At 41.5% G+C, this 22,859-nt stretch overlaps 1 protein-coding gene across 2 annotated transcripts in view; it reads left to right on the top strand.

Annotated features, from left to right (window-relative positions):
- Nucleotides 1-22,859, top strand: part of ass1 (argininosuccinate synthase 1) — an 89,796-nt gene that overhangs the window by 23,205 nt on the left and 43,732 nt on the right. For both annotated transcript variants that reach the window (XM_060912984.1, XM_060912983.1), the window contains exons 3-8: nt 9,170-9,238; nt 9,573-9,761; nt 13,177-13,233; nt 13,329-13,403; nt 13,656-13,726; nt 14,657-14,687. In XM_060912984.1, coding sequence (XP_060768967.1) covers nt 9,170-9,238; nt 9,573-9,761; nt 13,177-13,233; nt 13,329-13,403; nt 13,656-13,726; nt 14,657-14,687 — 492 coding nt within the window. The remainder of the gene's footprint in view (nt 1-9,169; nt 9,239-9,572; nt 9,762-13,176; nt 13,234-13,328; nt 13,404-13,655; nt 13,727-14,656; nt 14,688-22,859) is intronic.

The following is a 22,859-nucleotide window of genomic DNA, read 5'->3' as shown; positions in this document are numbered from 1 at the left end:
GAAAACTCATCAAGCAAGCCCAGAACCCTCATCTTCAAACTTCTGAGGTACAACGATCGCCAGGCTATCATGAAGGCGTACCGACAAGCAGGCACGAAGGCACAACATGGTCAGTCCCAGCTCATGCTATTTGCTGACTACTCCAATGCCACCGCCGCGAAACGCAAAGCTTTCTCATCCTGCATCGCTTCGCTCAAACAGAAAGGGATCCAGTTTTTCCTTCTCTACCCTGCCAGCCTGAAGGTAACATTCGACTCAAACAACACCCGCATTTTCTCTTCTCCCGAAGAGGCTCAGCATCACATTAAAGACATTTGATTTCAGCACTTGCCTCTCCTACGAAAACATCCGTTATTGCACTGGTTAGCGACCTGACTATACTGTATTTGGAATGCGGAAGTAACGTTGTCTTCAACATGGATTGTAACCTGTGTTTTTCCGCTATTGTACTCGTTGGGTCACTTCTTTCATAAACAATGACTCGTGTTAAAGCAACCAAACTGAACGTGGTTTTGCAAGACTGTCTTAGCTCGAATCCAAGGAATGATGATTACTTTTGTTTTGGCTAGGCCATGCAGGGATGTTAGTGTTTTTCCCTGGCAGGCTAGCAGCATTCTTGTTCTTGTTTTAATGCAATGCTTCAAGCCTGGGGGGGCTTTTGCTCATTTTTACGTCAGTTACATGGCTGCATATTTTCATATGGCTACATTTTCTTTTGTCTTCAAATTATCATTGTGTATGCTCATAACAGTTAATAATTGACAACTATAATTTCATTTCATGGAATGTGCAGGGAGTTAATGAGCCTGTTAAGAGGGTTAGGTGCCTTGAATTTCTACGTAAGAAAAGAATACACTTTGGAATTTTGCAAGAAACGCATTTAAAGAAACAGGATGTGCATAGATTTCAAAATAAGTTTTATAAAATCCTTTCTTTTTCATGTGCCCCAAATAAAACAAAGGGTGTTCTACTCTTAGTTGACAGAAAGCTGAATCTCCATGTTGATGAGCTTGGCAATGATTCTGATGGTCGATTTTGCTTTGCTTTGATTACCTTAAATTCAGTTAAATATTGTTTAGTCTCCATATATGCACCAAATGTCTTTGAGCCACAGTTTTTTGATGATATCAAAGCCAGACTCATACATTTAAACGTTCCTATAATTTTAGGTGGTGATCTCAATTTAGCAATTGATATCTTGGATAGGTCCAACTCTGCCCCGCCTACTTTCAACCAGCTCTTGTCATCTAACTACATCACAGATTTCATGAAAGACTTGAATGTGGTGGATGGCTGGCGTATCAGGAATCCTAATGAAAGGGACTACACATTTTTCTCTTCACGCCATAAAACATTTTCTAGAATTGATTACATTTTTGTTTCAGCTGCCCTGCTGGAGTCGGTTTTAAACACAGAAATCCTACCTATGCTAATTTCTGATCATTCTCCTGTCAAAATCACTTTGTCAAAAGCTTACTCATCTTCTCGTTTTAAGCGTTGGCGCTTTAATGTGTACCTGCTACAGGATGAAAGATTCCTAGAACATATTAGGAAAGATTTGGACGAATTTATCTCCCTAAACAATCCAGATGATGTAAACCCTCACGTTCTCTGGGAGACTACAAAATGTGCAATCAGAGGCAGTTGTATATCATATGCCTCCAAAATAGTCGCAGACCGTAAGAGGAAAATTTGTGACCTGGAAAAAGAAATTCAGCAGATAGAAATATTGCAGAAAAATAAGTATGATGCTGCCAGAGCTAGAGCAATGAATTCTTTAAAGGCACAATATAAGGATGTTATTAGTGTAAGGGCTGAGTTTAATTTACTTAGAACTAGGCAGCTTTATTACGAGCAGTCAGATAGACCAAATAGACTTCTTGCATTGCGTCTTAAACAGTCAGAACGTCTTGCCTCAGTGGATGCAGTAAAAGATTCTTCTGGCGTAGTCATTACCCACCCACCTCTAGTGAATAATGTTTTCAGGGAATTTTATTCTGAACTTTACAAGTCTGAAACACCGGATGACTTGACCGATATGCATGCCTTTCTTAGTCCTTTGGAGCTCCCGTCTCTATCAGCAGAGGAAGCTGACCAATTAGATGCCCCACTCACCTTAGAAGAACTTAGATCAGCAGCTGTTTCCATGACTAGGCACAAGTCACCAGGGTTGGATGGGATACCTCCAGAGCTATTTGTAGAACTCTGGGACTTGGTTGGGCCTTTGTTACTTAAATCCATCCAACATTCACTAGATGCTGGCTACTTTCACAGAGACCAAAGAACAGCTCTGATTTCCTTGTTGTTAAAGACTGGGAAGGACCCACTGGACTGTGGAAACTATAGGCCCTTGTCATTGTTAAATTCAGACATTAAGATATATGCCAAAGTTCTTTCCAACAGGCTAAACAAATACATCTCTCATTTAGTACATGAGGATCAGACAGGCTTTATCAGGGGTCGCCTGGCCTCAGACAATGTTAGACGGCTTTTGCATGTTATAGACGCCCCCAAAGATGAAGCTGACTCCTATGCAGTCTTTAGTCTAGATGCTATGAAGGCCTTTGATAGGCTGGAATGGCGTTATCTGTGGACTGTGCTTAGGAGATTTGGATTTGGAGACACATTTATCCATATGGTTCAAACACTTTACAATAAACCCACTGCGTGTGTCTCTACAGGTCATAAATTGTCTTCACAGTTCTGTCTGGAGAGGGGCACTAGACAAGGCTGCCCTCTTTCTCCAATTTTGTTTGCTTTATCCCTAGAACCCTTAGCTCAAGCAGTCAGGCAGAGTCCATTCATTTCTCCTATACACATTAAAAACACCACGCATCATATTTCACTTTACGCTGATGATATTATTCTTTACCTGTCTGATATCACTAACTCAGTTCCTCAAGCCCTAGCTTTATTCCAAAGATTTGGTTCTTTTTCCGGATACAAAATTAACTGGAGTAAATCTATATTAATGCCTCTTGATTCAACCCCTCCTCATTTTAATCCCCCTGTGTCTTCACCTATTCAGATTCAAACCTCTGGTTTCACTTATCTAGGTGTAAGTATTCATCCTTCCCTCACTCAGGTTTGCAAGCACAATTTCAATGTGATGTTACAAAAAATCAAGAATGATCTGAACAGATGGTCCCCACTCCAAATTTCTGTCTGCGGTAGGATTTCTGTGTTGAAAATGAATATTCTTCCCAGGGTTAATTTTTTGTTTTCTGCTATATCACTGACTCCTCCACCACATTTTTTTAGGGACATTGACAGGCTTTGTTCTAATTTCATATGGAATAACAAAAGATCCAAAATTCGTTTAAAGACATTGCAGCTTCCCAAAATTTATGGTGGTCTGGCTGTACCTAATTTTAAGCATTACTTTTGGGCTTTTCAGTTAAGATTTTTAAAAGTATGGTTTGATCCTTCTTCCAAAATTTCCTGGAGATCCATAGAACAAGGATTAGTTCATCCCCTCCGACTACAGGATCTGCCTTTTTCAGGTATCACTCAAAGAAGCTCATTACTACGACTGGGTCCAATTATCAACTGCTCTCTTGAAGTATGGAAACAGTCCTGTAAGTTTCTGGGTTATAATCATAAATTTCATAAATCCTCCCCCTTATGGCACAACAACCACCTCTTAACAGGCTCTAAACCTTTTGTTTCTCCTTCTTGGTCAGATAAAAATATCCATACTCTGAGTGATATATTTGACTCTGATGGCTTACGTTCTTTTCAAGACATTTGTAACTCTTTTTCTCTCCCTGGCACATCCTTTTTCTTTTACCTAAGATTACGCTCTGCTCTTAAGGCATATGGGGTTCCATGGGATAGACACTTGAATAATCATCCCCTTCTTGAACATTTGCAGAAATTTAAGTCAACCAAGGGTTTGGTGTCATATTTATATGATGTGTTTACTGCAGAAAAGCATCCTCCCATAGGTGCTGTTTTAGTTTGGTTCAGGGAGTTTGATAGATTTGGTGTGGAGCCTGACTGGGAAACTATCTGGACCAATATTTTCTCATCTTCTAAATGTCTGGCCCATCAGCTAATACATTTTAAGTTTGCTCATAGGGTCTATATAACTCCTTGCAGAGCTTATTTAATGAAATTAACTGATGATAAAGTTTGTAAAAAATGCACCACAGGCTCCATAGGGGACTATTTTCATATGTTTTGGGAATGCCCACCTATTGTCAAGTTTTGGAAACATGTTGTCAAAAAACTCTCTGAATTGTTAAGGTATGATGTCCCTTTATGTCCAAAGTTACTTTTACTTGCTGATGATTCTAATGTAATGTTTAGCCTTCAACAGAAAAGGATATTGATGGCGGCCCTGACTGCCTCAAAAAAGGCCATTTTGAAAGGTTGGTTTGAGTCTGACATAAATCTGGCAGCGGTTTGGCGTTCCTATATTTTGGGCATTTTAATTCTTGAGCGTGCTACAGCAAGGTATCATAAAGCCACGCCACGGACAATTGACAACTGGTCAGCTGCCATATCTTTCTTTTCTTAAAATACTTCATGTATCTGATGTCATGATTTGTAGCCTATGTTTTGCTCTTTCCCTGTAACTACCTGAGTTTCAAGAAGTGTAACCCCCCCCCCCCACACACACACACATACTTTTAGTTTTGTTTTTTGTTTGTTTTTTTGTTTGCTTGTTTGTCTTTTATACATTATGCATTGCTGTTTGGTGTGTAACAACGGTTTCTATGTGAAAGCAATAAAAATATATTAACAAAAAAAAAAAAAGAAACACCGCCATCAACTCCAGTGTGTTGATGTGGGACGTGCGTCACGGAGCAGGCCAGGTGCCGTTCACACCTTGCCGTCGCCAGACTCCACCCCAACCCATGAGGGAAGCATCTGTCCGGATAACCTCCCACCATCCTGGTGGGGGACCAAGTGGAACTCCACGAGTGAGAAAGTGTGCCTGGGACCAAGGTCTTAGCGTGAGCATGCAACGGCGTGTTATTCTCACCCTCATGTGCCTGTCTCACACTGGACACAGACGCAGTTGAAGAAGCCATCTCTGAAAAGTCCTTAGCCACAGAAGACCCAGAGGAATGACTACTGAGGCCGCTGTGAGTTTCCCCAACAGCTGAAGGAGAGAAACGTAACGCTGAGTTCCCCCGACACGAAGGTGGTTCACGCCAGTGAGAATTGAACTTATTCTGTCTGGCATGGGACTGGCCAGCATAGTGTTCGAATCCAGGGCAAGGCCAATGAAACGTGTTGCCTGGACTGGGACCAGTTTGCACTTCCTCTGGTTCACCCTGAACCCCAGAGCCATAATGTGTAGTAGCAACCGGTGAGCATGTTCCCTGGCCTGTTCAGGCAATGCCGCACAAAGAAGCCAGTCGTCCAAGTAAGGGAGCACTCTTATGCCCTCCTTCTGAAGGGGTTCTAGTGCTACTTGGACGCATTTCGAGAACATCCTTGGTGCCAGAGAAAGTCCAAAGGGGAGAACTCGGAACTGAAAAATCTTTCCCATGAACGAAAAACGAAGGAAGCGCCTGTGGTCCACGGCAATGGGTATGTGAAAATAGGCGTCCTCGAGATCTACGGTCACAAACCAGTCCTGGTTTGTGACCGCTTGCAGTACATCTGTTGTTCGTAGCATTCGAAAAGGAAGCACATTCAAGAAACGGTTTAACCTTCTTAAATCTAAAATCGTCCTGAACTCGCCGTCTTTCTTTGGAACGAGAAAATAAACTGAAAAGAAACCCCCTGGGTGAACAATGGGGTCGACCATCTCTATGGCTCCTTTTTGTAGCAACATCTGAACTTCTCTCGACAAGGCTTCTGCCTGTCTTGGACTGGTTATAACTGTCTGCCTCACACCCGAATGCATTGGTGGCCGGCAGCAGAATTGCAGGCGGTACCCTTCTGAAAGGGTGGTGAGTAGCCATTGGTTGGTTGTTATTTTGCGCCAACACGCTAGCTGGCTGCCTGTAAAAACTCCTGCCACTGGCCCTGACCTGTCAGTGGTCCTGTCTATGTTTTTCGGAAGGGATGGGGGGGCGACGACAGCGGGGAGGACCCGTCTGTCGAAAAGGGCGAAAACTCACGTGTGGCTGAGTGCCACCCTGCCTGGCCGAGGGAGATGGGGAATTGGGTGCCTGCTGCTGGGGTCGATGGGGAGACCTTTGTGCAGCTCTAGGGGCCACATGCCTAAAGCGTGAGGCAGAAGGGTTTGGCGGAGCTCTGAAGGTGGGTGCTACGCCCACATGACGGGAGCGAGACTCTAACAGACACGTCTGTCAAGGGCCTCTTGTGCTGCTGGCCCAAAGACCTGTCCAGGTGCCAGTGGGAGGTGCCTCAGGTTGTTCCTGCATACTTCTGGCAGAGGCGATTGAGCCAGCCACACTTGTCGACGGGCTTGCAGCAAGGTGCCCAAGGTAGTGCCACACTGGTTGGCAATGACACCCATAGCCTGCAGTGCAAGTTCCAGTACCTCAGCCGCCAGTGGGTCTGCCGATGATGTGTTGAGTGTCGAGTGCAGCATAACAAGCATGTGTGCCAGTGAGTTAGACACCCTGCCAAGAAAGGCAGTAGAGTTGTAAGCACGAGAAAGTAGCTCGTCTGTGCGGCGGCACTCAGCGTTAGGGCAACGCACCTGCTCCCGAAGAGCTTCATCGGGAGACACAATGAGCGAAGCAATGCTTGATTCGACTACTGGCATGCTACCCAAGCCAACAGCACCGGGGTCCTGCATCGTCCCAAGCATGCGAGACATCTGGTCTGGACGGGCAGGTTTCGTAGTAGCCTCCAGGGCAGAGGCCACCACAGAAGTAAAGTCACGACACCGTGGAATTACCAGAGAGGCACGCTGAACATGGCGCAGGAACATGTTCTCAGATCCGGTAGGAGGTGCTGGGGTGTCCAACTGCAAACGTGCAAGCAAAGCCTTTGTTAAAAACATATACAGTCTTGATTCAAGAAAACTTGGGATGCAGTATAAAATAGATATAAAAAAACAACGCAATGATTTGCGACCGACAGTGCTAGTAAACTCCTACTCATTCAATATATTTCTGTACTTTGTCTTTTCTACATTGTAGAACAATACTGAAGACATCAAAACTAACATATGGAACATATATGGGATTATTTGGTAAACAAAAAAAGTGTTAAAAAATAAAATGTTTCATATTTTACATTCTTCAAAGTATCCAGTGTTTACCTTGATGACGCTTTGCACACTATTGGCATGATCTTAACCAGCTTCATGAGGTAGTCACCTGGAACGCTTTTCAATTAACAGGTGTGCCTCGTCAAAAGGTAATTAGTGGACTGGGTTCTTGCCTTCTTAATGTATTTGAGGTCAAACAGTAAATAATAAAAACAGGTTAATTGGTAGTTGGAAAGTCTCACTCATTCACAAGGAAGGATGGGGCAAGGTTCACCACTTTGTGAAAAACTGCATGGGCAAATTGTCAAATAGTTTAAGAACAAAGTTTCTCAACATACAAGGAATTTAGAGATTTCACCATCAACAATCCATAATATCATCCAAAGATTCAGAGAATCCAAAGAAATCTCTGCATGTAAGGGCTAAGGCTGAAAACCAACCTTGAATGCCCATGACCTTTGATCCCTCAGGTGGCACTGCATTAAAAACAGACAATTGTATAAAGGATAATACTATATGGGCTTGGGAACACTTCGGAAAACAGTTGTCGGTAAACAGTTCATTGCTGCATCTACTAATGCAAAGTGAAAGCCAAATATCAACAACCTAAAGAAACGCCGCTAAATTCTCTGGATCCGAGCTCATCTGAGATGGACTGATGCAAAGTAGAGAAGTGTGCTGTGGTCTGACGAGTCCACATTTCAACTTGTATTTGGAAATCATGGACGTTGTGTCCTCCAGGCTAAAGAGGAAAAGGACCATCCAGATTGTTATCAGCACAAAGTTCAAAAGCAGCATCTGTATATGGGGTATGGAGGTCTGTTGGTGTCCATGGCATGGGGAACTTTCACATCTGTGAAGGCACCATTAATGCTGAAAGGTACATAAAGATTTTGGCGCAACATATGCTGCCATCCAGATGACATCTTTTTTTTGTAAGACAATGCCAAGCCACATTCTGCACGTGTTACAACAACGTGGATTTATAGTAAGAGTGCAGGTGCTCAAATGGCCTGCCTGCCTCCCATTGAAAATGTGTGGCACATTGTAAAGTGCAAAATACAGCAACAGAGACCATGGACTGGTGAGCGACTTAAGTTGTATATCAAGCAAAAATGGGAAAGAATTTCATGTTCAAAACTTTAACAATTCATGTCCTCAGTTCCCAAACGTGTACGGAGTGTTGTTAAAAGAAAAGGTGATGTAACACAGTGGTAAACCCGCTCCTGTCCCAGCTTTTTTGGAACGCATTGCAGGGATCAAATTCAGAATTAGTATATATTTTAAAAAAAAAAAAGCAATAAACTATCAGTTTGAACATGAAATATATTGTCTTTTTATTGTATTCAATTGAATATAGATAAATTATTTGCAAATCATTGCATTCTGTTTTTATTTGTTTTACCCAGCATCCTAACTTCTTTGGAATCGGGGTTGTATGTGTTAACATAATCACTTGTACTGACATCCCATAATGATACTCATATTCTGACCAAACTCTCTTCTAAAACTAACAGCTCAAAGCCAAACAATTAAAATTTGAGTTGGACTAGTAATGTACTTTAGCTTTAGGTTAAACATTCTGACTGGTGATTAGCCACAAAAATTAGCAAAAAACACAAACACTTAAAGGAATGATTTTAAAAGTTTAGAAATTTCTGCAGCCTTCACATTAAGCATTGTGTGTTTGGCCTGTAAGAAAAAGGAGCATTTAAGTTTCAAAAAGGAGTGGAACGCATTTCTGGCCCAGAAAAATGTTTCAATAATTGCCTGAAATGAAGAAACTGGGACTACAGATTTCATGGCAATATCATGAATCACAGTTTTTAAAGGTGTTTATGAAATTATAGAATTATTACACATCTTATTAACACTTTCAAACATTACAAACTGCTCCTTTAAGTTAACTTTTTGGGAAATTCGGTCCAATATGAAAACGTATATGAATACATTTCAATACAAAGATATTTCAGTACATGGATTAATATGTAAAAGTAGGGAATGTATTTTTTTCTGTGTCTGCAGGCTAATATTGGACAGGAGGAAGACTTTGAGGCAGCCAGAAAGAAAGCAGAGAATCTTGGAGCGAAAAAGGTAATGGGGAGATCAGGGAAGTAAATAAATGAACAGTGAGTAAATACAGTGTTCATAATTTAAACGTTGGCATACAATAGATTAATTACATGCTGGTCAAATCAAAAGTCAGCATGTCATCTTTGGTACATTTATTTGGGTGATTAAAAAGAAATCCTGTGTGACATTATGTAAAAATTAAAGTTGTGATAATATTGCAGATTTTATTGGACAAAAATTGTGATTAGCACATGACTAATGAGGTTCATAACAATTTTGTTATGATTTGGTAAGTAGTGTGTTAAAGGTCATTAGTTAGTATAAACCTGTGTGTGTATGTGTGTGTCTGAGACAGGTGTTCATTGAGGACCTGCGTGCTGAGTTTGTAGAAGAGTTCATCTGGACTTTGGTGCAGGCCAACGCCATCTATGAGGACCGCTACCTGCTGGGCACCTCCATCACCCGACCCTGCATCGCCCGTCGCCAGGTCCAGATCGCCCGCCAGGAGGGGGCACAGTACGTCTCCCATGGAGCCACTGGGAAGGTCGGTGCACGTAGTATAACTACAAGGCTTCATTTCCAGCCTGGTGGGGAAACCCCCCCACCACATTTTACTATAAAATTACTCAAATATTAGGCTTATTATTCAAAAGTGTGTGATATTTTGGATACTTTTTTATTACGGACATAGAAAGAAAGCAGTTTTATAAAAAATAAAATAAAATAAGCTCTCTCTGCAGTTTATTTATCTGAATTTTTCACTGACAGAACATGCCTCCAAATTGACGTGACTAATAAACCTGTTGGCATTAGAGTTATTGAAGTTTTGGATAAGTGACTAGATTAATACGCCTAATAACTCCTGAAATGCATCACCATTACAGTTGTGCATGTGATAGAGCACTGAGAAGTCTGTCTTTTCTCCAGAGATGTCCAAAAAAAAAGAAAAAAAAAAGAATGGAGATCGAAGGTGAATTCAGAAGAGGAAATGCAGTATGAGTTTGTGCTCGGGGGGGAAAATCTATTAAAACATAATGCTGCCATTATTAAACAAACCAAAAACAGAAATTTGACTCAAACACAGAATTAAAAAAAAAAATTGTTAAAGTCCTGTCATATAAATCATGAATTAAGTATTGTTGTTCCAGAAGATGTTTTTGTGAACTGCAAAATGGAAAATAGATGTTTTCCCCTCTCCAGTAAATCTTGGTTTAAATTATAATTATAATTTAAATTAAATTATTTAAAATCACCAGATTATATTTGGTGAATTTAAAAAATATATATAAATTTATAGTGAATATATTTTGTGACCCTTATAATCTGTTTTTCTTTCTTTTTTTTGAAAGAAAGAGAAAGATACCTTATGAAATTTACAATGCTTTAAATATTTATTATTACTATTTATTTTTTTTAAATGATTATTAAATTTTTTATTATTTATTTTATTATTTATTATTTAATTATTTATTTTCGTCTCGTCTTCTTCCGCTTATCCGGGGCCGGGTCGCGGAGGCAGCAGTCTGAGCATGGAAGCCCAAACTTCCCTTTCCCCAGACACCTTGGCCAGCTCCTCAGGAAGAACACCGAGGCATTCCCAGGCCAGCCGAGAGACATAGTCCCTCCAGCGTGTCCTGGGTCTTCCCCGAGGCCTCCTCCTGGGGGGATATGCCTGGAACACCTCCCCAGGGAGGCGTCCAGGAGGCATCCGAAAGAGGTGCCCGAGCCACCTCAGCTGATTCCCTGATTCCTCTCGATGTGGAGGAGCAGTGGCTCTACTCCGAGCTCCTCCCGAGTGACTGTGCTTCTCACCCTATCTCTAAGGGAGCGCCCAGCCACCCTGCGAAGGAAACTCATTTCGGCTGCTTGTATCCGCGATCTTGTTCTTTCGGTCATTACCCAAAGCTCATGACCATAGGTGAGAGTCGGAACGTAGATCGACCGGTAAATCGAGAGCTTCGCCTTTTGGCTCAGCTCCTTCACCATGACGGACCGGTAAAGCGACCACATCACTGCGGAAGCCGCACCGATCCGCCTGTCAGTCTCACGCTCTATCCTTCCCTCACTTGTGAACAAGATCCCGAGATACTTAAACTCCTCCACTTGAGGCATGACTTCTCCACCAACCTGGAGAAGGCAAGCCACCCTTTTCCAGTCGAGAACCATGGCCTCGGACTTGGAGGTGCTGATTCTCATCCCAGCCGCTTCACACTCGACTGCAAACCGCCCCAGTGCATGCTGAAGGTCCTGGTTTGAAGAAGCCAACAGGACAACATCATCTGCAAAAAGCAGAGATGAAATCCTGTGGTTCCCAAACAGGATTCCTTCCGGCCCCAGGCTGCGCCTAGAAATTCTGTCCATAAAAATTATGAACAGAACTGGTGACAAAGGGCAGCCCTGCCGGAGTCCAACATGCACTGAGAACAGGTCTGACTTACTGCTGGCAATGCGAACCAGACTCCTGCTCCGTTCATACAGGGACCGGACAGCCCTTAGCAAAGAGCCCCGAACCCCATACTCCCGAAGCACCCCCCCACAGAATACCATGAGGGACACGGTCGAATGCCTTCTCCAGATTCACAAAGCACATGTGGACTGGTTGGGCAAACTCCCATGAACCCTTGAGCACCCTATGAAGGGTATAGAGCTGGTCCAGTGTTCTGCGACCAGGACGAAAACTGCATTGTTCCTCCTGGATCTGAGGTTTGACTTTTGGCCGAATTCTCCTCTCCAGTACCCTGGAGTAAACCTTCCCTGGGAGGCTGAGAAGTGTGATTCCCCTATAATTGGAGCACACTCTCCGGTCCCCTTTCTTAAAAAGGACCACCACCCCAATCTGCCACTCCAGAGACACTGTCCCCGACCACCACGCGGTGTTGCAGAGGCGTGTCAGCCAAGACAGCCCCACAACATCCAGAGACTTGAGATACTTAGGGCGGATCTCATCCACCCCCGGTGCCTTGCCACTGAGGAGCTTGCTAACCACCTCAGTGACTTCAGCTTGGGTAACGGACGAGTCCACCCCTGAATCATCAGCCTCCGCTTCCTCAATGGAAGACGTGACGGTGGGATTGAGGAGAGCCTCAAAGTATTCCTTCCACCGCCCGACATTGTCCCCAGTCAAGGTCAACATCTCCCCACCCGCACTGTAAACAGTGTTGGCAGAGTACTGTTTCCCCCTCCTGAGGCGCTGGATGGTTTGCCAGAATTTCTTCGAGGCCGACCGATAGTCCTCCTCCATGGCCTCACTGAACTCCTCCCAGTTCCGAGTTTTTGCCTCCGCAACTGCCCGAGCTGTGGCACGCCTGGCCTGCCGATACCTGTCAGCTGCCTCTGGAGTCCCGGAGGCCAACATGGCCCGATAGGACTCCTTCAGCTTGATGGCATCCCTTACTTCCGGTGTCCACCACCGGGTTTGGGGATTGCCGCCACGACAGGCACCGGAGACCTCGCGGCCACAGCTTCAAACAGCCGCGTCGACAATGGAGGCAGAGAACATGGTCCACTCAGACTCAATGTCCCCCGCCTCCCTCGGAAGCTGGGAGAAGCTCTCCCGGAGGTGGGAGTTAAAGACCTCCCCAACAGAGTGCTCGGCCAGACGTTCCCAGCAGACCCTCACCATACGTTTGGACCTGCCAGGTCTGTCCGGCTTCCTCCTCCACCAGCGGATCCAACTCACCGCAACTCAATTATTTCTTTTAATTATTTAAATGTTTTTATTATGCTTTACATTTTTTTTAAATTTTACTTTAAATATTCAAATGATTGTTGATCATTTAATCAACCGTTCAGTTTATTTTTGGCCACTAGATGGAGACAAATGCCACATTATTGTCAGTAAAACTAATCTAAAACATTCTGTCAACTTGTAGTATATCATGGTTTTTTTTTTTGTCTTTTCAGCATTATGCTCTTTGTACCAGTTAAAAATTTCCTATTATTTCTTATTACTTTTCCAGGGCAATGATCAAGTTCGGTTTGAGCTGACCTGCTACTCCCTGTACCCTGAAGTAAAGGTGACGACTGCATGCCTTCCTTCCTGTCTGTCGTTTCTGTACCGTCTTGACTCTTTTTCATGCTTAAGTCAAGAGTATTCTGTTTCCTATGCCAGATCATCTCCCCTTGGAGGATGCCAGAATTTTATAACCGTTTCCAAGGCCGAAAGGACCTCATGGAGTATGCTGAGGTATATATATAAAAAAAAAACTCACTGTGGTGGTAAATATTGGTTAGGGATGATAACTAAATTGATGCAATCTTCAATGTTCGTGTTTTGTGTTTTATCTCATACCCCACACTTTTGATGATGTTCGATGATCTGAGTCTTAGATCTGTCTTATACTATCATATACACACCACCTAACCACTATTAAGACCTTTGGGCTTTCTAGTTTTGCTCTCTAACATTAGAAGATCACTTTTATGGATCTCATTTCAGAAAAATGGCATTCCTGTCCCGGTCACACCAAAAGCCCCGTGGAGCATGGACGCCAACCTCATGCACATCAGGTGACACCTTACAGCTAAATCTGGATAATGTAAATAAAAAAAAGTGGCAAAAACAATCATGGATTAGATGTTCTTGATGTTAATGTCCAGTAGATTGTGGCTGTGCATTCAGAAAAAAGGTTTATAATCAATTTATCGTCTCACGCGACTGTACATTTTGCATATTCCTAAAAATTCACAATCCATCTGAAGATATGATTTAAAGAATTACAAATTACAAATGACAAATAAATTAAATATGTCTAGATGTACGTATGGGCTTCGATTTTAGGTGACAGATATTTTTAATCTAGTGTTTTAATTTATATATACACACACTATTGACAATTCTCCATCTTGTGATTAGTTAAAGTCTTATGTGCTTTATCATCTGTACATTTACACTTAAATTCATATATGCAAAAGAAAATAACTTAAAACATATTACATTACATTTGAGGAGCTCTAAAGACACCCTACAACCGGATAGATCACATAATTTAGGATCCAATGCTGTCGGATTTCAGTACCAAATAAGAGAGTGGTCCAAAATCTGAATTAAAAAAAAAAGGCCGGATTTATTGTTTAGACTATGATGAAAAATCTTTAACCTGCAATGTGAATACAGGCAAATGTTTCTGATGTTATTTGAGTGTTATATAAGGTTAAAATAACCATTTATTTCAATATTTTACCTAATACAGTATCAGATTTCACCAGGAGAAGGAGTGATGTATAAATGACTCGTACAAAATATTTTAATGTCTATTCAGTTATAATAATAATAATAATAATAAAAGTCTTAACACTTGATGATACCCTACAATACTCAGAACATTGTATCATGATGTTGATATATTACAATTTATTGCAATATCCACATCATATCATATCGACTCTACAATATTGATCTTAGTAACAACAGATGTGTGTTTTTTTTTTTTTTAACAGCTATGAGTCTGGAATACTGGAGAACCCCAAGGTAAAAAAAAGACCTTTTCTAATCTCTAGTTCTTAAAAAAACAATCCGTAATCAAGGTTGGTGAATGAAGTGCAGGATTCGAACCCGTTCCAACTTGATGATTATTTTTCCTATAACAGCACATCATCCCTAAAGCTCTTATTCCACAACAATTTGTCAAAATCTTGTACTTATTAAGAAATTATTTTTTTCTTTCTCCCCGTTCATTTATAGTTACATTTCATGTTGTAGAACATCCACATTCTCACCAGCCAGTGTCCCTTTTTTAATCTCTCTTGCAGTTAGTAAAACAGAAAAGCAGCTTTTCATGCTACAGAAAAAAAACCCTGCAAAGTATGAAATCCTCGATTGTGAAGACTTTTGTTAAAGTTGCAGCTTTACGTCAGATTGTTATAAAGCGCTGATACTACAGACTCCTTCCATAAATGTTTACTAAATGTTTCCTTAGAGAGAAACCCTCACCATATCAGTGATTAGATGATATTTAAAATTAAAAAAAAAAAAAATTAGATTATAGTGGAGCATCCAGTGTCCACGATTCAAGACCCTGTGACTGAGCTGTTCCTGTAGAAATGATGACATGTAGAACGAGTTTATTAATATAAGCCTGTGATTTGTGGCTTTAATTAATACTTTCTGACCAATCAGATTTGAGAGTTCAACAGAAATGTAGTATAACTGTGATGAGACGGTGCACTCTTCTTTTTTTTTTTTAAACCCTTACAACATGCTCTTTCTTATGTTTTTTTTTGGGGGGGGGGCGGGGTCGCTCTTATAATGAGTGCATACTGGCTTTCAGATGTGGCTCAGACAGACAGACAGACAGTGACCTGTCCTCACAGCAGCTCTGGCTAATTTCTGATTTCATGGGAATGCACGGCCCAGCTGGGCCTCCTGGCTGCCCGGCACTCTCGGGGCCACCATTGTCTGCCTTGGGCTTCGACGTGGGAGGGGAAACATTTCAGGGTGACACCGTGACACTGAGATGTCACCGTTAACAGTAAAGTACAAAGGCCTCCGTCACACATACATGTCAGAGAGAGAGAGAGGAGAGAAAGTGAATGATGATGAGGCTGAGGGAGGAATGGAGAGAGATCATGGGCTGTCTGTGAGATGGGCTACGGATTATTCATTCCTGTAGACTGTGCAGGAATGGGCTTGATCAAACTCGCATTGTGGGTTTTGCATTTTTCCTTTCTGACATGGGATCATTGTACTGCTTAATTATTATTCGTCAGGCTGTTAGACATGATAGCAAAAGCACATTTACGATCTTAAATTAATGTCCAAAGTCTTCGGCACACGATTTAAAAATTTTTTTCCCATACAAACATTGTTCTAGATTTCTATTTGATGAATTCTACATTATCGAGTCAAAACATTACAAAAACATTTTAGAGTTCCAAACGTTCATTTTTTGTCCAGCACAAAAGTAAATGTTACCAAAAAAAGTTTGCAGCGTATTCCATAAAAGAGCACTTTTCAGATTCATCTCATCTCATCTCATTATCTCTAGCCGCTTTATCCTTCTACAGGGTCGCAGGCAAGCTGGAGCCTATCCCAGCTGACTACAGGCGAAAGGCAGGGTACACCCTGGACAAGTCGCCAGGTCATCACAGGGCTGACACATAGACAACCGTTCACACTCACATTCACACCTACGCTCAATTTAGAGTCACCAGTTAACCTAACCTGCATGTCTTTGGACTGTGGGGGAAACCGGAGCACCCGGAGGAAACCCACGCGGACACAGGGAGAACATGCAAACTCCACATAGAAAGGCCCTCGCCGGCCACGGGGCTCGAACCCGGACCTTCTTGCTGTGAGGCGACAGCACTAACCATTACACCACCGTGCCGCCCCCACTTTTCAGATTAAAAAAGAAAACATAATGAAGGCTGCTGGGTTTTGGTGCAAAATGAAGAAGCGAGTGTGACAGTCAAAGTGTCCAGAAGAACTGAGACTGGTTCTGGAAGATGCTCAGTAAAACCTACAGATCATTTCCGCATAAAACTGCACTCACTGGACCTGAAACTGCTATTTATTTATTTATTTATTTATTTATTTATTTTAAGCAAAGCGTTGTCTCACACCAAATATTGACTTTGTTATATTGATTTATTATGGCTTACTGTTTTATAGTATTTTTTAAATATTGAAACATTTCATTTCATTGTTTTTAAGCCATTTTTGGTCGACAGCATTTCTTTACATGCGCCTCAGACTTTTGCACAGGACTGTAAAAAAAGAATAATAAATAAAAATATATATGGATAGATAGATAGATTAAAATAAAATAATTGTACAAAAAATAATTTCACCGATTTTATGAAATCTAGCTTTAATCCCATTCTCGTATTTTAATGGTACTTTTAAAGTGCATATCACGGGTAAATTCAGGAGCAAGATCAATGTAATTCTCTTATTTTATATTAAACTTTGGTCAAATATCTGTCACATTTTGCATTTTGTGCAATTTTTTTTTTACCTTGCGCAATACCAGAAAAATCCAGTTGAAATCAAGCCGTTTGAGGTGAATTGGTCCGCCTCTGAAAAAACTTGGCATTTGGATTTCCCGGCAAACATTGATTTTCGTGACGTCGCGTGCGGGACGCCTCACTCTGAATCCTACGTCAGCGCTGGTTTGTTTATGAGAAAACGACCTGGTGGTTTTCTGCAAATTTCTTCAACGTTATCGTGTAATTATTAAAATGGTTAACAGATGTATCGTAGGAGGGTGTAGCAACACCAGTCTTGATGGGATTAGTACTCATCGTTTCCCACATTGCGCTCAGGTGACAATTCCATATTTCAATGCAAAATCGCTAGCTGCTAAACCTGGTCTACACAGGCTGTGCACTGAAACCGTGCAAAGCTCTCGCAGCCTGCTGGCGCTTCCGCAGGTGACGTCACGAATCTGGCTCCAGACTCCCTTGGGATTTTTCCAGACGCGTTTTGTTATTTTATTTTTTTCTGCTGTAGACAGATGGCCTTGTGCAAAATTACCCTTCTGGATGAGTGTGTAAAGGGACGTACTTTCATATAAAAAAAACTGAATTTGGTCCAGGAAATGCACTTTAAAATATTTATTAAGTGCTTTATTAAAAGCGAGCGCACGTGTTTGGTGAAGCAGTACCTGATCTGTCTTGTAATAGATATTAGACAGTGTTAGTATCAATTGTGCGACAAATAATATTTTTTTCTGATTAAATAGTCTAAAATTTCTTCATTCACATTTACCTGTTTCACCTTTAAATTTTCTAATAATACTCAACCACATTTCTTAAAATGGAACCAAATATGACAATACAGACTAATGAAAAACTTTTCCTTCTCTTTATTCTCTCTCTCTCTCTCTCTCTCTCTCTCTCTCTCTCCTCGGATTTGACCTCCAGCCATGTTGCCAGTCATTAAAACAGAATCTCTGTCAGACTTTAAAGACCCTCAGCCTAGCTGAGACTGACCCAGAGGACAGATATGAAAGAGAGACGTTGTTGTTTGGTAAATACAATGAGACCTTTGGTGTGACTCTGAGCTGGAGAGGAAATGAAACACGTCTCTGAGCCCATCATGAGCTTATTAATACTTAGCCCTGAGGAGGAAAGATGCATAGCACAGGGTCATTTGTTTTTGGAGAACAGAGAAAAAAAGGTGTCCTCGTTCAAAGACCAAAATATCAGAGCAAGACTTCGTAAATTGTTTTTTGATTTGACTTGGATGAAACTCATAACGTTCAGTCTCAGCATTTGAAGGAAGCGTGTACTGTATTTGATTCTGTACTTCTCTATATAGAGTATAAGATTTATTTAGTAGCTTTAAATTTGGTGGAATTTAAATTGTAATGAATGCAATACAGTGTAGTTAGCAAAACCGCTAATAATTAGCTCATCTGTCCATAAGGCCGATGAGCTGTTGCTATGGCGTGGCGTCCTGTCATCCACGGTTCAGTTAAATCGCATGTCCTTCTAAATCAGTCCTCCACGGATTTCCATTCCGATTGTTTTGTTTGAAAGAACTCACCACTCCGCACAAAACTTGGTTGTTGTTTTGTCAAATTTTTTGCTAACGAGTTACTAACCAGGCCAAATTAACGAATTTTCCAGGCCTCTCACTAGAACTGTATCTCCTCTCTGATTTCTCATCCGATTTCGGTTCTGACCGATGTTTTGGGTCGATCTTCCCTTGAGGAACGAAACTTGGTCGCTTGTTTGTTGATTTTCCTGTTGTAAACAACTGTTTACAACTTTGTTTATTTTCAGTTAAATCGTATCTCTTCCTTCAGTTCTCAGTGGATTTCAGTTCTGATTGTTTGTTTTATTTGAAAGAACTCGACCTTCTGCACAAGACTTGGTCGTTGTATTGTCAATTTTTTGCGAACAAATTAGTACCCAGGTCAACTTAAGACATTTTTTTCCTCTCATTTATCATGCAAATTTAGTTCTGATCGATGTTTTGGGTCGCTCTTGCTTCGGGGAACAAAATTTCGCCCTTTGTTGATTTTCCTGTTGTGAACAATTTGTCATGGAGGTTGGTCCTTTCTCACATCGTCACGTTTCAGTTCTGTTTGATGTTTTGGTTGTCACGGTTGTTTTGATGGCAGGCCAGATGAGCTCCTACGCCCTTGACGTTCTGGTTTATTTAATCCAGTAGCAAGGTATTAGCATCACTTCTTTTCAGGCGTGTAACGATTATAATCATATTTTATGTAAGGAACGAAACCCTGAAGGGCATGCTGTTATAGAAAAATAATCAACAGTGGATTGGTGTGATGAAGCAGAGATACTATTACCACCCAGTAGTTGTTTATTTTCTTATAACGGCTCGTCCTGAACAGCATATTGTCAATGATGATAATTTAAACATTTATCAAAGACTTTTTATAAACTTGTCAACTCACCAGCCGCTTTTTCTCTTTCCTTTGAAATTAATAACCCATAAAAATGCAGTTTATCTCGTTATCGAGAAATCATCACCTGTCCTGAAGACTTTTTCATGTCTGAAAGCTGTCACAGTTTTACGTCTGACCATGACAAAGCACCGACATTTCCATAAATATTAAATAAGCATAAAACAGAAAGCTTCATCATACCAACAGCTATACTTGTATTCAGTTATAAAGATTTATTTTACAGTTGTTCGACAACATTAAAGCAAGACGGCCTTTCGATTTCATTAAATCGGTGAAATTTAGTTCCCTCTGAAATTTTGTCATTGTGATATATGTTTATTTCTGTAATAACTCATAAAAATATCAGGCCATTCTGTGGCTGGGAAGTTATTTAATTTGAGGGGATTAAAGCAAATGATGTGCATGAAATCGCTCGCTTCGTGCAGACAGAAGAAGTCCGTGTGTGTGCGCATGCGCAGATTTACCTTTGAGCGTGCACTGACAGTTCCATCATTCTGTCGCTAAACGAACAGCTGATCACACCGAGGTGCTCGCTGAGCGCCGATATTTATTAGTTTGGTCCTGCGTTTCCTTTCCTTCGTATATAACATAACGTCTTTTCTTCTCACTTTTGTTCCGTTACTGTAGTCGGTCTTTCACGTTTCATTCGCACACTCACGTCCTCCATTTTTCTCTCCTGTTTCAAATTTGTATCCCACAATGCCTTGCGTGAACGGGGAAAGCCCACCACGTGATAATAATAATGAAATCGGAAGCCTGTGATTCGAATTCAGTGGCTTTCAGTCCACTAAACAAAAATAATCAGGTGTTGGGGAAAATTCTTTTTATGACCTACACTTTAAAAATCTGAAAGGCTTTAAATGTAGCTATAAACAGATAAAAGCTAAAATATATTGTTCTTTCTGAAATAGAGCGAAATTGTTGGCAAATTGCCGAGCCATAAAATAAATACATCACTTCTGGACGTGCTGTTTTTGGAAAATAGTTAATTCTGATTCATTTTATCACAAAGCCATTGATTATTTTCCTGTAACAGCATGCTCGCAAGTGTTTTATTCCATACTAATTCAACAAATCAACCTCAATCATGTACAAAGCATCAATGTAGTTAAGTTACGTTTGCCGTGTTGCTCGTCTACGCAGTGTTAAAGTAGCTGAGCATTTTTTTTTTTAAACCTAATTGAATTTTTTTCTGACACTAAAATAAATTGTAAGCATTAAAACTGCTAAAGTTTGTATCCTGACTTCATAATTTCGAGTCTGATTTCACATTACAGAGTGCTTTGATTGATCGGTTTATTTATAGCTTATTTATAGTGCTCATGATCTATCTCTGATCACAAACCAAGCATTTCTGTGAGCATTTCTGGGGAAAATAGAAAACATCCTCTCATCACATCTTTATTCCATCTTTCTCGGTTTACCAGCAACTTGCTTGAGAGACAGAAAGAGAGAGAGAGAAAGAAAGAAAGAGCAATAGTCAAAAGACAGGCGATTTAAACGTCACTTCCAATCCAGTGCCCAGATTTCAATGCTTTATCTTTATTCCTGTCCCTCCATCTTTTCCTTACTGCTTTCCTCTTCTCCCTCCACCCACCCTCGTTTTTTCCCCCTTTCACCCTGTACTTCTCTCTCCGTCTCTCACTTTCAGCTCCAGGTTTTTGATTGAAAGGCAATGAGGCAGCTAACATGTGGAAAGCGAGAAATTTACTCGCTCTAAGTTCATGCCGTGGTCCTTTTTCAGGGGCCACGCATTCACTCGCCTTGGAGGACAACAATATGGGCAGAGCCGGATAAAGACCCCGCATAGTGAGCCGCCTAAGCGGAGACATGATGGGCCCGTTCACGGACCATTTGCCACCAATGTCCTCCCTCTTTTCTCTCCCTCTAGCTTTCCTTTCTACCTCGGGTTCGCCTCTCTGTCAGGGCCGTGCAGCGGGGCCAGCTCCACCTGCAGGGGGCTGCAATTGAAATTCATTGATCTGCTCACATTCTAGCTGCACCTCCCTTTTTTTTTTTTTTTGCTTTGCTTTTCTACCTCCACGGACCTTGTGATGGTGTGTGTTATCGAACTCGTCACAGGAGTGCTGAGCATCGCTCGGCCCTGTAGGTAGTAAAATGTTCTGGAGTCACTTTTTACTCCTCTAAGGTTTTCTTTTTAAGAGAAATCGGGACATATATTTTGTCAGAAACCTTCGGGTTCGTGTCCATTTGCTTGACCCATGAATTCAGTTCCCAGAGTGAATGATGTTAAATATATGAATCTAACAATTCTTAATGTAATGAAATTAAACTCATTATGTGTGAGACACAGCTTTTATTAAAGAAAATATCTCGCAAATAAACAAATTGAGCTAAAAGTCGGTCTTTATGTCTGTCCTTTATAAAAAAAAAAGCTGCATGTTGAATTTGTTCTTAAAGGGGAACAGAGGGCAATATATAGAGTAAATATAACAATAAAACACACATTAACGAACCTTATTCAAGACTTAGAAAAGTTTTTTGTTCTAAGGTTGGAAAGTTATAGTGTTTTGAAAGTAGCTCGAGCAAACTATTTCCGCAGTTTGAACAGCCCGCCATGATATTAATTTTATCCAATCAGAATGCACGTTCATTTTCTCTGCGTAACACTCATGACGTATGTATGTGCCCAGTTGTGTTGGCTCATTGAGGTTGGGAATAGCACGTGTGAAATACCTGTTTCTGCCTCTTGCGACGATTTCGCAAGTCCACGGGTGGCGCCTATCTCATTGCAGCAAATAAATTCTGCTGGACTCGTGAGCAACTCCACGTTACATTTTCCGCACGAGCACCGCGCCGTGTCACCTGCACGCAGACGCTCTGCCCTACGCTCGCCATGCCCATGGTCAGCATCAGTCTCATCCTCGCCGTCATCCGAGCTTTCTTCTCTTATTTCATCACCGGAGTCGAGAGTACCTCTCCTAGCTATTTTAAGTTCGTTTCTTAAAGGCCCGGTCCCACTGGCCGATGGACACAAAACGTATGCAAAAAGGACACAGCGGACGAAATAAATTTCGGGGGTGGCTCTATCCGTTTTCATCCGCTCCAGAAATGGACAAAATTGGCGAAAACAGAACGGAAAAGAACGGACGTGGGTAGTATATAGCGGGGATGTTAAACGCATGTTCATAGGAAGCCTAGCGGATGAAAGCGGATGGAAGTGGATGACAGCTCCGAAGGGGTTACCGGTGATAACTGAGAAGCGGACGCATAGCAGAAAGAGCGGATGCATAGCGGGTGAA

Source organism: Neoarius graeffei, chromosome 28 (assembly GCF_027579695.1).
Source record: "Neoarius graeffei isolate fNeoGra1 chromosome 28, fNeoGra1.pri, whole genome shotgun sequence".
NCBI lineage: Eukaryota > Metazoa > Chordata > Actinopteri > Siluriformes > Ariidae > Neoarius > Neoarius graeffei.
The sequence above is the reverse complement of the archived record's forward strand: the minus strand, read 5'-3'. Positions and strand labels throughout refer to the sequence as shown.